The sequence below is a fragment of the Ovis canadensis genome, chromosome 14 (genome assembly GCF_042477335.2).
Source record: "Ovis canadensis isolate MfBH-ARS-UI-01 breed Bighorn chromosome 14, ARS-UI_OviCan_v2, whole genome shotgun sequence".
Lineage (NCBI taxonomy): Eukaryota > Metazoa > Chordata > Mammalia > Artiodactyla > Bovidae > Ovis > Ovis canadensis.
In genome coordinates, this window is record NC_091258.1 from 21,713,285 (window position 1) to 21,729,218 (window position 15,934).

The 15,934-nt window shown below is 45.1% G+C and overlaps 1 protein-coding gene across 5 annotated transcripts; it reads right to left on the bottom strand.

Annotated features, from left to right (window-relative positions):
- Positions 1-862: 862 nt before the first annotated feature.
- Positions 863-14,755, bottom strand: SDR42E1 (short chain dehydrogenase/reductase family 42E, member 1). Of its 5 annotated transcripts, none has more exons than XM_069552538.1 (4): positions 14,459-14,684; positions 5,328-6,678; positions 4,087-4,179; positions 863-3,083 (listed from the first exon to the last, which is right to left on the bottom strand). In XM_069552538.1, the coding sequence occupies exons 3-4, from the start codon at positions 4,152-4,154 to the stop codon at positions 1,973-1,975; spliced, it is 1,179 nt and encodes a 392-aa protein (XP_069408639.1). In that variant the 5' UTR covers positions 4,155-4,179; positions 5,328-6,678; positions 14,459-14,684; the 3' UTR covers positions 863-1,972. The 5 variants fall into 5 exon arrangements, with proteins under 5 accessions (XP_069408639.1, XP_069408640.1, XP_069408637.1 ...); XM_069552539.1 differs by having other exon boundaries at positions 5,328-5,487; positions 14,459-14,563; XM_069552536.1 differs by having other exon boundaries at positions 5,328-6,446; positions 14,459-14,542.
- Between the last annotated feature and the right edge of the window lie 1,179 nt (positions 14,756-15,934).

The following is a 15,934-nucleotide window of genomic DNA, read 5'->3' on the forward strand; positions in this document are numbered from 1 at the left end:
CAGACTAAGTTAACTTCATGAAATGCAAAATAAAAGACTCATATTTTACTAAAAACAATCCCACCACTATCTTATATTAATGTTGCAATTTATATATTAAATTATATATTAAAAGTACTCACTACATCTTACATTATGCTCAGAACAAACCCTGTGAGGTGGCTAAGTGGGTTAATGCGCTGGATACTCACTCAATCGTGTCTGTCTGCAACCCCATGGACTGTAGCCTGCCAGGCTACTCTGTCCATGGGATTCTCCAGGCAAGAATACTGGAGTGAGTTGCCATTTCCTACTCCAAGGGATCCTCCCAACCCAGGGATTGAACCTGTGTCTCTTGTGTCCCCTGTATTGGCAGGCAGATTCTTTACCATTGTGCCACTTGAAAAGCCCAAAGGTGGGTTAATAGAAAGGGCAAATACATTCCTATTTCCCAAAGCAGGCAACTGAGGCCCTAGAGAGGCTGCAGTTACTGGGTTAAAAGACCACACAAGATATCCATGGTTGCAGATCCTCTGGTATCAAGTTGAGCACTTTTTCCAAAATGTCCAGGCAAGATGCACCAGGGCCTCTTCATCCAGCACCCTCCTCCTACAAATATTCTCAGACCAAATCTAACATGACTTTCCACAGCCGTCTGTCCTTACAGCATAGGAATGCTGTCCTTTCTGTAGTTGGAATCAGAGAATGGGTGAAGATGTTGTCTTCTTTGCACTTTGGTTCCCATGTGACAGTACAACTTGAATGTCTGCCACAGCAATCCCCGTGGGCGCCTGGACAATGCCACCATTGTTCAGAACATTCTTCATTGGAAGAGGCCTTCAGAGAACAGAAATTCTCCCCAGGAAGAAAACCAGTCTATTAGTTGAGAGTTATGCTTTATTTTTTAATTGCAAATGGTATCATTAACTTGAATATTCTCATCAATCATCAGATTTTTAGCTGTTTCCCAGATTTCAATCTCTCCTTGGAGACCACAACTTTATCAACACTGAATATATTTAAGCACACTTGTTATAGACTCTGAGGGCATGTCACAAAGGTATTCCAGAAAGATCAGTAGCAACAGCACCCTCTAAACAGAATACCCTGAGGAAGAAAACCCTCATAAGGAATGTGTAATAACAATATTAATAAAAATAATGGCTTGTAAGTGTGGTGAGCGGCACTTTATATACCTGGTCCAATTCAACCCTCCAAAGAATCCTGGGAGGTAAGATAAAGGTCTGTTCATTTCAATATCAAACATTACCATGTGGTCACACAGGTATAACACCTTTATGTCATGAAGGGCAAAAACTCATTCCTAGAACATACATCTGACTAGCAACCACCTCCCCTGCAAAAGTGACCATCTCCTCAGAGGCTTGGGCTGTCGGGAAGTAGCTCAACTTGGTGTTTTTCACACAAGTGCAAGCCTGTTAGCATTTTGCCATTCCCATATCGTGTTTCAACCTCTGTGAAGTCAATGTAGAACGTATGGAATGAAGATAAGTACATTTTTGGCTTCTGAGAAATTCAAGTAAGACATTTCCCATCTGAGGGAGTTTAGCTCTGTGGGTTTCGGAATGACGTCTATTGTCCATGTCTAAAGGAGGAGGACCCAAGGATCTGAATCTCAAACTTATCCTGGTTTCTGTTTTCTCCCTTCAGGATTTGTGCCAGGAGGTAGGAAATGAAGACTTAATCCAAGAATCAATTTTTTTTTTTTTGGCTGTGCTGTGTAGCACATGGGATCTTAATTCTCCAACCAGAGATTGAATCCATACCTCCTGCACTGAAAACTCAGAGTCTTAACCACTGGACAGCCAGGGCGAAGTCCCCCAAGAATCTATTCTTAAGTAGTGACTTGAAGATCCAAATGTTGACATCAGGTATCTATTCTCTATTTATAAAACGTGTGTTTCCTGCAAACCACCTCAGTATATATAACCACCTCAGTGGTGTCCGGTAACACCTCAGTACAGCTCCTCCTTCACACCGACAGGATCACGGAAGGCAGCAGCCACATGAGAACCACTGTAACCAGGAGTAAGATCACCAGCTCATCCCAAACAAGACACTTGGAGTCACGACTCCCAGGACGTCTGCCGTGACCGTGGGCTTTAAACCACTCGACTGCCTCCTGGAGGTCAAACGGCTGAGCCTCATACCCCAGCTCCTTCCTGGCTTTCTCCAGGCTAAAGTAATGTGTGACGCCGGTTTTGTAAACTTCGGTGCGGGTGAGGAAGGGCTGGAAGTTGTAGAGTCGCCCCAAGATGAAGTGGGTCATCTCTGTCAGGAAAGCGAAGCAATAGATGAGGGTCAGAGGGAGGCGGATGGACGGGAACTTGTAGCCCAGGCCCTCAACCAGAGGCCGGAGGAACTCAAAGTTGTTCACGGGCCTGCCGTCTGAGATGAAGTAGGGCTGCCCGGCGGCAATGTGGCCCTTGTCAGCTTTGAGGGCCTCTGAGGCCAGGATGTGAGCCTGCACCAAGTTGTCCACGTGGACAAATTCCACCAGACTCTTGGGGTCTCCATACACAAACCTGAACAGGCCCTTCTCTATGTAGCTCACTATCCTGGGGAGGTGCCTCTGTTCTCCAGGCCCGTAGATGCCAGCAGGCCTCAGGGCACAGGTGCTCAAGACCCCACCGCCCCTCTCCAGGGCCATACCATTGGCTGACAGCACCTTCTTCTCGGCGATAGATTTGGTCCGAGAGTAGTGATCAGGATGGAGGTGAAGGGGCAGGTAAGGCAGGGATTCGTCTCCATTTCTGATGACCTGCCCTCCAAAGATGACGTTGAAAGTGCTTGTGTACACTAACCTTGGCACCCCTCTCCTCCTGCATGCCTGGAGGATGTTGTCTGTGCCCCCCACGTTGACTTCTTCAATCAGGCTTCGATTCAGTTGCTCGCGCCCCGACATACCATAAGACGCGATATGGAACACACAAGCCACGTCGACACCCTGGAAGGCGTTCTCTATGTCAGAGAGACGGCGGATGTCTCCTAGTATAAACCGGATGCCTTCTGGAATGGTCTCAGGGCGGCTGATGTCAAACAGAATCACATGGACTCCTTTCTGGTTCAGAGCACAGCCAAGCCTGCAAGAAAAAAAGAGTAAGTTAGATCAAATCACTATTAAGCCATGCCTTGGAAAAGTACGGCTCAGACGGTGAAGCGTCTGCCTGCAGTGTGGGATACCTGGGTTTGTTCCCTGGGTTGGGAAGATCCCCTGGAGAAGGAAATGGCAACCCACTCCAGTACTCTTGCCTGGAAAATTCCATGGACTGAGGAGCCTGGTAGGCTACAGTCTATGGGTTCACAAAGAGTCGGACATGACTGAGCGACTTCACTTTCTTTCTTTCTTTGGAAAAGTATATAATTTTCCCAGTGTCCTTGGCTTATCCTGTGAGTTCCTCACTTTACACGTTCACTGGTCCAAGTCTTGCTTATGCAAATATTAAAAAACGAGCATCTTCACATTTATTTAAATTGCAATGAGAGAGGCTTTATCTTCAAAGATGGTGGTGTCCACATAGTACATTCACCCGGCCCCCCGTTCCAGGCATGCATGCATGCTAGCTCACTTCAGTCGTGCCTGACTCTTTGTGACCCCACGGAATGTAGCCCACCAGGCTCCTCTGTCCATGGGATTCTCCAGGCAAGAATATTGGAGTGGGTTGCCATACCCTCCTCCAAGGAATCTTCCTGACCCAGGGATCGAACCTGCATCTCCTGCAGCTCCCTGTATTGCAGGTGGATTCTTTACCACTGAGCCACCAGAAAACCCCTCCTCCCCCTGTTCTAGCACTCACCATCTATTCTTCAGAATATTTATGAATGATAATATAACTGTGAAAGAATAGCTATTATTTTAATTTTTTTTTGTGTGTGATATGACTATCTCCCCACCCCGATTCAATGGCTTTATAAAGAATTTCTCTTCAAGTGGAATGTATCTATAGCTTTCAATTTCCTAATCTGAACAGTGGGCAGCATGGTTCATTCCTGGTCTACACTGCATTAATGTAGGTTGAAAGCTATACTTTTCCCAGCAACTACCGGTAAAATACTTCCACAGACATATTTTACAGATGTACTGACCGGAAACCAAAATAGCCACCTCCTCCTGTAATGAGGACCGTTTCCTTTCGAGATTTGTGGGAATCCATATGTGGCAGTCAAAGATATCAGGACCTATGAAGAAAGCAGGATGCACCACTATTACTAACCCAACTGCAGAGGCGATGGTCCCCTTCTTGGGGTTAATAGACACAAAAAGGCAGTGTGCTCCAGCAGAAAGAAGAGCTCAGACCTGGGTTCCCGTCATGGCTTTGGGACATTAGCTGACTCCTGCCCACCCCCCTCCTGTCACTTCTTGGGCTGTACAACATTTCTTCCCGTGTGTCAGCAGGAACAGTAATAATCTGCTCTGACTGCCTGGCAAGGTCAGTGTGAAGGTTAAATAAGATAATGTAGCTGGGAGAGCTTTGAAAAACCACAAAGCACTCTCCAAATAGAAAGCATTATTCTTAATCTGTGGAAAACACTAGAGGCTTCTTGAAAAGAAGTTGCTCAAATTTGGTAGGGAGGGTCCTTTTCTGCACCCTTGCCCCCACCAAAAAATCAAGGACAGAACTCTGAAGCAAATTTCCAACATCTTTTGTTTAAGACAGCACACTGCAGCATAGTTTAATACTGGCTTTTATGTAAAAAAAAAAAAACACAACAACAACAGGGAAGGACAGAAAGGTCCTTTATGTAGCAAACCATATTCACCCACCTAGGAAATCTTCTAAGTACTGTGTGTGCTCAATACCTATGGGAACCTTGCCACTCCCTCCTTCCGCATCTATGCTAAAATTATATTCTAATTATTATTTTCTCAAGGCTCCAAGACATCTTTCTTTCAAAAACAAGACAAAACAAGACAAAACAAGCAAAAAGTGGGCCACTCAACTCTTTCCACTTAAGAAGAAATGGAACAGGAGGCTTGCAGGTCCTCAAATGCATTTAAACACACACACACACACACACACACACACACACACACACACTTTCTCTCTTTCAGTCAAGTAAGTGAAGACAACTGAGAAGTATGGTTAGCTAGGGAGACTGCAAGCAACCAAAGGTGCTACCATTTGGACAGGTTCATCCCTCGGAGCTGCTGCTGCATTAAACATCGGAGCTAAAAATAAGCTCGCAGGATTCTGGAGACTGAATGGGAACATGTATAAAAATTGCCTGATGTAGTGTAGGTGCTCCATGGATGTCACTGCTTGAATTTCCTTTTCTTCGAGTTACAGAGTCTAGGGATTCAATTTTTCTCTGACATTCCCACTTACCATGATAAGGTCTCTCAGAAGTACAGGATTACATAAAGCTTGTCAGTTTCTTCTTGATAACTCTAAGAAGCTTTGATCACCAGTAAAGCTAATCAGATCATTCAGAAATCAGTTGGTGTGACAGCTGAAGACAAGATTCAGCAAGTGACTGTGTCCATGGCTTGAGGGTGAGAAAATTAGGAAAACTGAGCAAAATGATGTGAAGGATGGCTGGAGTCCCAAGGTCTGACTAAGCAGTTGCCATTTGTTGTGCTTACAAGAAAATCCATCATGAATGAATGCCCCGGCATCCTTTTAATATGCGACCTTGTGTTTCTATTATTTTCTGAGTGCAGGACGCTCCCATTCGGATTTGGACTAGCCAGCTATAAAACTTGCTGCGGTCCATTCTGTCGCTTAACATGATCACATGACTTTGTTATCAGACACAGAAGGGTGTCAGTCACTGACACTTTAGCCCAGATTTCTTACTGTCACCACCATGACCTGGTGGCAATCTCCTTCTCTGACTTCCTCTCACTCTTTTGTTGCGACTCTACTCTACGCTCCACCCCCCTGAACTTCTCCCTTCTCTTGATGCCAAGCTCATCTGTGCTCTGAGGCCTACGTGCCCTTTTTGCTTAAGGGCGTCACGGTCCTTAAGAGTTCACCTGTTGCTTCACTGTCCTTAGACTTCACCTGTTGCTTCACCTCTGTGTGAACCGCCAACGAGCCAGATCCCTGCCAGGCTGCATCTTTCTCAATACTCAGGTCTGCTCAAGTGCTCAACACAGAGGGTAGTTTCTGAAGAGCTCTCCCTTATCTGAACGCTGCTTTGTTTTCTTCGTGGCACATTGCCTAAATGTATTTGTTTCCTTTCTGACTACTGATCTCCTTCCAGCAGAATGTGGGTGCCATGAGAACCAAAACCTTCAGCCTTTCTCACTGGCATGTTCCCGCCAGAGAACCTCGGATGCAGTGGATGCCCATCAAGTATGTGCAGAATTCATGGATGATTTGGAACATGGTGAAATGCAGCCAATTTAGTAAAATGATGATGGGCACAAACTATGCAGGGCCTGGCCATGTCCAAGAGTCGTCATCGTGTATGCCAGTCAGTGCTGCCATTTAACTTAGTTCCTAAAAAGAAAAGTTCTGGCATGAAAATGACATAAAGCAAAATGTGACAAAATTCCTGTGTTCCGGAGCGTATGCTAGAAGAGACAGGCTTCTGCAAATTAAAGTAGAAGGCAAAACGGAGAAACCAAGATTCCTTCGGGGGAGCCTGCACTCTATTCTGCAGATAACAGAGTCTCTGCAGGTGTCCAGGACGGCGGGCTCACTTCAGTCCTTGTCAAAGATTAAGCTTTACCTGGAGGAGGGAGAGACCGGAGGTTGGCAGGAGTCTAGGTGAGGGGTGATGAAGGGGCAGGGCCAGTGTGCTCAGCTGAGATCACCAGGAGGCAGGGGCAGCAGGTGAAGTCTAAGGACGGTGATGCCCTTAAGCAAAACTGCACTTACAGGTTTTAGAACTGTTCTGTTTGGTTACAGGGTTTTCATTTAGAGGATGCCAGAGGGGGGAAAAAAAAGGTTAAGATATTTTTCTGTCCCCACATGAATTCCCTGATAAGGAAATCAGAAAATGGACAAGGCTTCAAAGAGCCCAACAAAGAATTTGGCAACAGAAATTCTTCTCAGGGACTTCCCTGGTGGTTCAGTGGTTCAGACTCCGTGCTCCCACTGAAGATGGCCTGGGTTCGATCCGTGATCAGGGAACTAGATCCCACGCGCTGCAACTAAGAGTTCTCATGCTGCAACTAAAGATCCTGCAGTGAACGTAAGTGAATAAATAAATATTTTTTAGGAAAGGAAAAAAAAAAAGAAATTCTTCCAAATCTCTCACTGTCCTTTTTTTAAAAAGTTTTTATTTTATGTTGGAGTATAGCCAGTTAACGACGCTGTGACAGTTTCAAGTGCACAGCAAAGTCACTCAGCCATCCACAGACATGTACATGTTCTTCTCCAAACTCCCCTCCCATCCAGGCTGCCACATAACACTGAGCAGAGTTCTCTGTGCTACACGGTAGGTGCTTGTTGGTTATCCACTTTAAATACAGCAGTGTGTATCAATGTCCTTTGTTTTTAAAATTGCACGTTCCCATCCAGTCCTAAGACCGCAGGCCAGTCCTGGCTCAAGTGCACACTAATCACACCAGGAATATACCAACTCAAACCATTAATGCTTCAGAGTACCTGTCAGGCCTATTCACGCTATTCCTCATTACCTTCCAACTAATTCCAGAATTATCTGGGGCAAGAACCTGTGTAACTGACTTGAACTGGAGGGTCAGAGGAGTGGTAACGAGTAAGGAAAGATTAATAAGTTAGCAGGACGAATGGCAATGAAAGAAGCCTATCCGCCCGGCTGGTGAAACCTTCATAGGTGACCAGCCATTAGTGCCGCCACCCAGAAGCCACCTCCTCCTTTCCAGCTGCCTGCATCAGCGAGCACAGAAAAACCGCAGCAAACACATTTCGCAGGAAACCAAAAGAAATTCCCATGAACACTAAGCCACAAGGGAGAAAAAAGAGTCTGCGTGGTTTTCCTTCAAACGGCTGCCTGATTTTTTATATTTCATGGTGGCTGCTTTACTAGTTTCCATCTGATTCTTTCAGGGATGGGCACTCAGACCACTGTTTATAATCTCAATTGCTTTAAGGCTCTTCCAAAATGTGGCTTTGTTCAGTAATTGCTTTCTTCTGGGTTGAGGGGAAGGGTAACATTTAATCTGAGGCGTCATTTTAGCAGATACAGGTTATGGTTAAGTACACGATCCAAAAAAAAAAAAAAAAAAAAAGGAATCTTAATTATAAATAAGAAAAAATGAAATTTAAAGTCTGCCTGACCCCTTGGTAATACTAAGATAGAACGAGGGTAATAAAGTTGACATCTCACAGGGAAGTCAAGAAAAGAAACTCATAAAAATGACTAGGAGTATTTCAGACTTACAAAGACCTAATTAAATGCGAAGGATCAGTAATAAGAACCTCAGCTTATGCACACAGTTCCTTCATCCCCAGGGTTCAAGAGGATGATGCTACTGACCCTCTGGTATTAAAATGCAACATACAAATCTAGGCACTAAGGAGTACCACGAGCAGAACTGAAGACAGCTTTCATAAAGATAAAAATTTACTGTATTTACTTTAAAGGAAGATAAAAATATATCCAGGTCGTTTAACCCTATGATGGCATGTTTTAAATTACTGCCCAGGTACTGAACGGAAGCAAAAGTTAACTGTGTTCTTACTGTACTGAGACCAGGAAACTGTATTGAGGCTAGAAGGTTTAGAAACAGTGCTGCTCAAACTCCACACGTGATCTGAAAGTTATCTGTGTTTAATACAAAGCAGTCAGAGCCATAATGATGAACAAGTAGTTACAGACAATAAGGAGAGTCACCCTGATACAGGTAAAAGGGCTGTGAGGTATAAAACCTAAAACGCCAAACACATCTGCGAAGAAAATTAACGGCAGAGCATTAAGGGGAAAGTTAACACAATCATGACAAACAGGGGTATTTGCACACAGCTTTGAGTTTTACTGGCACTGGCAGGGAAGTTAATTCTATCATCTGATCTTCTGCTCCAGCTACCCACTCAAACTCCTTTTGCCTAGATATTTGTTGCACAAAAGATCCTTGCAGTCTTACAGTTATTCCTGATGTTTATGATAAAAGTTAATCACAAAGTTTTATAATTGGTATTTTCCAACTGCTTCCCAAACTATCATAACTCCATGCAAACCTAAGCCATTTCTCTAAGAATGTCAGCAGGAACAAGAAGTATTTGACAGATCCTAGACCTGGTCCATTATATCTATTACTGTGGGCAGGAATCCCTTAGAAGAAATGAAGTAGCCATCATGGTCAACAAGAGAGTCCAAAATGCAGCACTTGGATGAAGTCTCAAAAACGACAAAATGATCTCTGTTTGTTTCCAAGGCAAACCATTCAATATCACAGTTACCCAGGTCTATGCCCCAACCAGTAACGCTGAAGAAGCTGAACGATTCTATGAAGACCTACAAGACCTTTTAGAACTAACACTCAAAAAAGATGTCCTTTTCATTATAGGGGACTGGAATGCAAAAGTAGGAAGTCAAGAAACACCTAGAGTAACAGGAAAATTTGGCCTTGGAATATGGAATGAAGCAGGGCAAAGGCTAATAGAGTTTTGCCAAGAGAACGCACTGGTCATAGCAAACACCCTCTTCCAACAACACAAGAGAAGACTCTACACATGGACATCACCAGATGGTCAACACCAAAATCAGATTGATTATATTCTTTGCAGCCAAAGATGGAGAAACTCTATACAGTCAGCAAAAACAAGACCAGGAGCTGACTGTGGCTCAGATCATGAACTCCTTATTGCCAAATTCAGACTCAAATTGAAGAAAGTAGGGAAAACCACTAGACCATTCAGATATGACCTAAATCAAACCCCTAAAGATTATACAGTGGAAGTGAGAAATAGATTTAAGGGACTAGATCTGATAGATAGAGTGCCTGATGAACTATGGAATGAGGTTTGTGACATTGTACAGGAGATAAGGATCAAGACCATCCCCATGGAAAAGAAATGCAAAAAAGCAAAATGGCTGTCTGGGGAGGCCTTACAAATAGCTGTGAAAAGAAGAGAAACAAAAAGCAAAGGAGAAAAGGAAAGATATAAGCATCTGAATGCAGAGTCCCAAAGAATAGCAGGAAGAGATAAGAAAGCCTTCCTCAGCAATCAGTGCAAAGAAATAGAGGAAAACAACAGAATGGGAAAGACCAAAGATCTCTTCAAGAAAATTAGAGATACCAAGGGAACATCTTGTGCAAAGATGGGCTCAATAAAGGACAGATATGGTATGGACCTAACAGAAGCAGAAGATATTAAGAAGAGGTGGCAAGAATACACAGAAGAACTGTACAAAAAAGATCTTCATGACCAAGATAATCACAATGGTGTGATCACTCACCTAGAGCCAGACATCCTGCGATGTGAAGTCAAGTGGGCCTTAGAAAGCATCACTACGAACAAAGCTAGTGGAGGTGATGGGATTCCAGCTGAGCTATTTCAAATCCTAAAAGATGATGCTGTGGAAGTGCTGTACTCAATATGCCAGCAAATTTGGAAAACTCAGCAGTGGCCACAGGACTGGAAAAGGTCAGTTTTCATCCCAATTCCAAAGAAAGGCAATGCCAAAGAATGCTCAAACTACTGCACAATTGCACTCATTTCACATGCTAGTAAAGTAATGCTCAAAATTCTCCAAGCCAGGCTTTAGAAATACGTGAACCGTGAAATTCCAGATGTTCAAGCTGGTTTTAGAAAAGGCAGAGGAACCAGAGATCAAATTGCCAACATCCACTGGACCATCAAAAAAGCAAGAGAGTTCCAGAAAAACATCTATTTCTGCTTTATTGACTATGCCAAAGCCTTTGACTGTGTGGATCACAATAAACTGTGGAAAATTCCTCAAGAGATGGGACTACCAGACCACCTGACCTGCCTCTTGAGAAACCTATATGCAAGTCAGGAAGCAACAGTTAGAACTCGACATGGAACAACAGACTGGTTCCAAATAGGAAAAGGAGTACGTCAAGGCTGTATATTGTCACCCTGGTTATTTAACTTCTATGCAGAGTACATCATGAGAAACGCTGGACTGGAAGAAACACAAGCTGGAATAAATATCAATAACCTCAGATATGCAGATGACACCACCCTTATGGCAGAAAGTGAAGAGGAACTAAAAAGCCTCTTGATGAAAGTGAAAGAAGAGAGTGAAAAAGTTGGCTTAAAGCTCAACATTCAGAAAACAAAGATCATGGCATCTGGTCCCATCACTTCATGGGAAACCAATGGGGAAACAGTGGAAACAACGTCAGACTTTATCTTTTTGGGCTCCCAAATCACTGCAGATGGTGATTGCAGCCATGAAATTAAAAGATGCTTACTCCTTGGAAGGAAAGTTATGACCAACCTAGATAGCATATTGAAAAGCAGAGCCATTAGTTTGCTGACTAAGGTCCATCTAGTCAAGGCTATGGTTTTTCCAGTAGTCATGTATGGATGTGAGAGTTGGACTGTGAAGAAAGCTGAGCACCGAAGAATTGATGCTTTTGAACTGTGGTGTTGGAGAAGACTCTTGTGAGTTCCTTGGACTGCAAGGAGATCCAACCAGTCCATTCTCAAGGAGATCAGTCCTGGGTGTTCTTTGGAAGGAATGATGCTAAAGCTGAAACTCCAGTACTTTGATACTCCAGACTCTGATGCTGGGAGGGATTGGGGGCAGCAGGAGAAGGGGACGACAGAGGATGAGATGGCTGGATGGCATCACCAACTTGATGGATGTGAGTTTGAGTGAACTCCGGGAGTTGGTGATGGACAGGGAGGCCTGGCGTGTTGCAATTCATGAGGTCACAAAGAGTCGGACACAACTGAGCGACTGAACTGAATTGAACTGAATTGAGACCTGGTAAATCCAAACACAGTTTGTACTCTGCAACCTTTCAATGCCCTTTGCTGTTGTAGCTGCAAGTACTACAGTTGTACTTCCTCCCCTCCAGGTCAGCATGCCTGCCACTTAAAACATATCAAAGCACTGTCATCCATCATTCATTAATCACTTACTGTGTGCTGCGCACCCCACTAGACCTTCTCCACAAATCATTTCCCTTGATGCTACTAACAACCCTCTGAGGCAAGTACTAATTGGTAAACCCCATTTACTATGGCCAGGTCAGTAGTTGGGACAGTAGGGGGCTGTATCTACTAGAACCCAGATGCATCTGACTCTACAGCTTACACCTCACCCATATCAAGCACTCAGGGCTGTGCAGAGTCCGTGATGAAGCAGCCAAGTCTATGGTGACCTGAGTCCCGTGGGGGCTTTCACAGCTAACACATTCTGCAATGTGAAAAGGGACCTTCCAATTTCCAGAAGGGCAGGCAGGAGGTGCCCCATCCCCTCCCAAGAGGCAGAGGTAGTTGGGGAGGCAGGGTTAAGCTTTTTAGGTTATAAATCAGAAAATCTGAGTCCTAGACTTGGTTCTCCCATCAATTCCCTGTGTGATCCTGGGAAGGTCACTGAACCTCTCGGATCCTGTTTCCTCCTTGCTAAAATGAAAATAGCAACTATGGTGGCATTTACTATTTATTATGGGTGAGGGGCTTAAGGTTTACCACTGAAGCCTCAGAACAGTCTTCTGAGGTAATTATTATCCTCAGCTTTTCTGATATGAGAAAAAGACGCAGAGGTCAAGAACCTTGCCTACCCATACATACATATATATATATATATATATATATATATATATATATATATATATCTATCTCCAAAGTAAAGGAAATCACTATCTTGAAAAGGTATCTGTGCCCCCATATTCCCTGCAGCATTATTCAAAACTGCTGAGTCATGGAAACAACCTAAGTGCCCATTAAAGGATGAATGGATAAGGAAAATATAATGTATACACACACACACACAGTGGAATACTATTCAGCCACTCAAAAAGGGAAGGAAATCCTACCATTAGTGACAGTACCAATTGACCTTGAGGGCATTATGCTAAGTGAAATAAGTCACAGACAAACACTGGGGTGATCCTGATTACACAGAGATTATAAAAGAGCTGATCTCATGGAAACAAGAGTAGGACGGCGGTTGCCAGGGGGTGGGGGATGTGGGAAATGAGATACTGGTCAAAGGGTATAAGCTTCTAGTTACAAGACATAATTGAGTTCTGCGGATCAAATACACAGCATGGGGGCCATATGTAATATTACCGTATTACAGGCTTGAAAGCTGCTAGAAGAGTAGATTCCCACCCTCCCCCCGCCCCCCCCGCCCCGCCCCCGCCCCTTTGGGACCCCGCAGCTCCCAAGGCCGCACCGCCCAGGGTGAACCAGGCTCTGCCTTGCTGGCCCAGACGCCAACTCCATGCAGATCTGATCTCTAGACCTCCACCTGGACGCCGCCATCTTCCCGCACGCCAGGCGAGAGTAGATCTTTCAAGTGTTGACCACACACAAAGAAAACTATCATAATTGTCTGAAGTGATGGAGATGTTAACTGACCTCACTGTGCTTATCATTTCATAATATATATGCGTATCAGGTCATCAAGCTGTGCATCTTAAAATCACACAACGCTACACATCATTTTTACCCTAGTCAAGTTGAAAGGAAAAACATCTAAAACAAACAAAAAACCGGCCCACAAATTATGCAGGTGACAGAGGCTGAGTTGGAGCAAGGACCTGAAGACACATCAGAGTAGGAGGACCCAGCTGGGTTGGGAACAACGCAGTGTCATTCACTTACCACCTTCATAATTTGTCACACCTGGTATCTCTGCTACTTTGTTGCTGCTTAGTCGCTAAATGGTGTGTGGCTCTTTGCGACCCCGTGGACTGTAGCCAGCCAGGCTCCTCTGTCCATGGGATTTTCCAGACAAGATTACTGGTGTGGGTTGCCATTTCCTACTCTGGGGGCTCTTTCTGACCCAGGGATCGAACTCGTGTCTTTGGCATTACAGGCAGATTCTTTACCACTGGGCCACCAGAGAAGCCCTATCTCTGGTACTAGTACTTACTGTTTTTTATTTAAAACTTATCTTTTAGCAATAAATACCTTCATTTTAAATGGGAACCTTACACGACCACTTAAATGGAAAACCAGAATCATCTGTCATCAAGAAAAAGTAATCTTCCCCCACAAAGTGCGATTATAATTAAAAAATGTGAATGGAGTCTAGCTTGACACAGATGCCTGTTGAAAGTTCTGAGCTTGGGGCCTGCCATCTTTTTCAAAAAGAAGACGAAAACCAGAAGCTAGCCGGTGCTTTGAGACCTTTGCAACGATTCTAGAAAGCGACGCTGAGCCCCGCTGCTTGGAATCCGAGGGGAAGTGGGGTGAACTCAGGTCGGCCATTACTCACGACCGCGCCCCGTACCAGCGGCCACGGGGCTCGTCCCACCTGCGCCCCCGCCAGGGTCACACAGGGAATTGATGGGAGAACCAAGTCTAGGACTCAGTCTAGGCCCCGCGCCTGGGTCCCGGCGGAGGGGCGACCCTCCCTACCCGGCCTCACTCACAGAAGCAGAAGACCACAGCGACGCCGGGATTGCGAGGTAGGGCGACTCAGACCCTCCCTCTCCCCACCGCCACCCCGGCTCGGCGCCTGAGCCGTCGGACCAGCCTCCTGGAGCCACTTCCGGCCTCTCTAGGATGCTCGGAGGTCTTGGCATCTCTATGGTGTGCAGGTTTATCCCACTGTCACCTATGCGACGGTGTGAAGTTCACTTCACGCATCTCCCCGACGTGCCCAAACCGTGTGTTTCAGCTTCCTGGGAGCCCTTTCAGGGCACATCGGCTATAACCATCTCCAATTTAGACTTCCGTTTCCGTCTTTGTGTACCTCAAACGCTGAGCAGGACTTCCCTGTAGCTGAAACGGTAAAGAATCTGCCTGCGATGCAGGAGACCGGGATTCGATCCCTGGGTTGGGAAGTTCCTATGGAGCAGGGAATGGGAATCCACTCCAGTACTCTTGCCTGGAGAATTCCATGGACAGAGAAGACTGGCGGGCTACAGTCTGTGGGGTCGCAAGGAGTCGGACACGACTGAGTGACTAACTCACGCACAATGTTGAGCATAGGCAGTGCTTGATAAATAGGAGGTGCTCAGCTCAGTTCAAAAGCAGAGACGTTACTTTGCCGACTAAGGTCCGTCTAGTCAAGGCTATGGTTTTTCCAGTAGTCATGTATGAATGAATGTGAGAGTTGGAGTGTGAAGAAGGCTGAGCGCCAAAGAATTGATGCTTTTGAACTGTGGTGTTGGAGAAGACTCTGGAGAGCCCCTTGGACTGCAAGGAGATCCAGCCAGTCCATTCTGAAGGAGATCAGCCCTGGGATTTCTTTGGAAGGAATGATGCTAAAGCTGAAGCTCCAGTACTTTGGCCACCTCATGCAAAGAGTTGACTCATTGGAAAAGACTGATGTTGGGAGGGATTGGGGGCAGAAGGAGAAGGGGACGACAGAGGATGAGATGGCTGGATGGCATCACTGACTCGATGGACGTGAATCTGAGTGAACTCCGAGAGTTGGTGATGGACAGGGAGGCCTGGCGTGCTGCGATTCATGGGGTCGCAAAGAGTTGGACACGACTGAACGACTGAACTGAACTGAACAGCTCAGTTATTGCTTTGATGGATGAATGGATGTGTAGGTGTGTGGATGGATAGATGGACGGGTGGATGGGTAGATGGGTGGGTGATGGATGAATGAGGCTCTCTAGGCTCCTGAGTATTCACTTGCCATGTATCTTTTAAAATCTGTCTCTGAGTTTCCATATTTATGTATATTTTCCTGTGTCCCCAGTTTTCCCTATTTTTACAGTTCCACTTCTGATCAGTGAGCGAGCAAAGATGTGAAGACTAACCTTTGTTGCTGGCATATCGAGTGCAGCACTTTAACAGTATCATCTTTTAGGATTTGAAACAGCTCAACTGGAATTCCATCACTTCCACTAGCTTTGTTCCTAGTGGTGCTTCCTAAGGCCCGCTTGACTTTG

Coding starts and splice junctions, on each gene's coding strand:
- SDR42E1 (XM_069552535.1), bottom strand. CDS start 4,154: ATGGATTCCCACAAATCTCGAAAGGAAACGGTCCTCATTACAGGAGGA. Junction 3,084..4,086: donor GGTGGCTATTTTGGTTTCCG/GTCAGTACATCT, acceptor TTTTTCTTGCAG/GCTTGGCTGTGCTCTGAACC.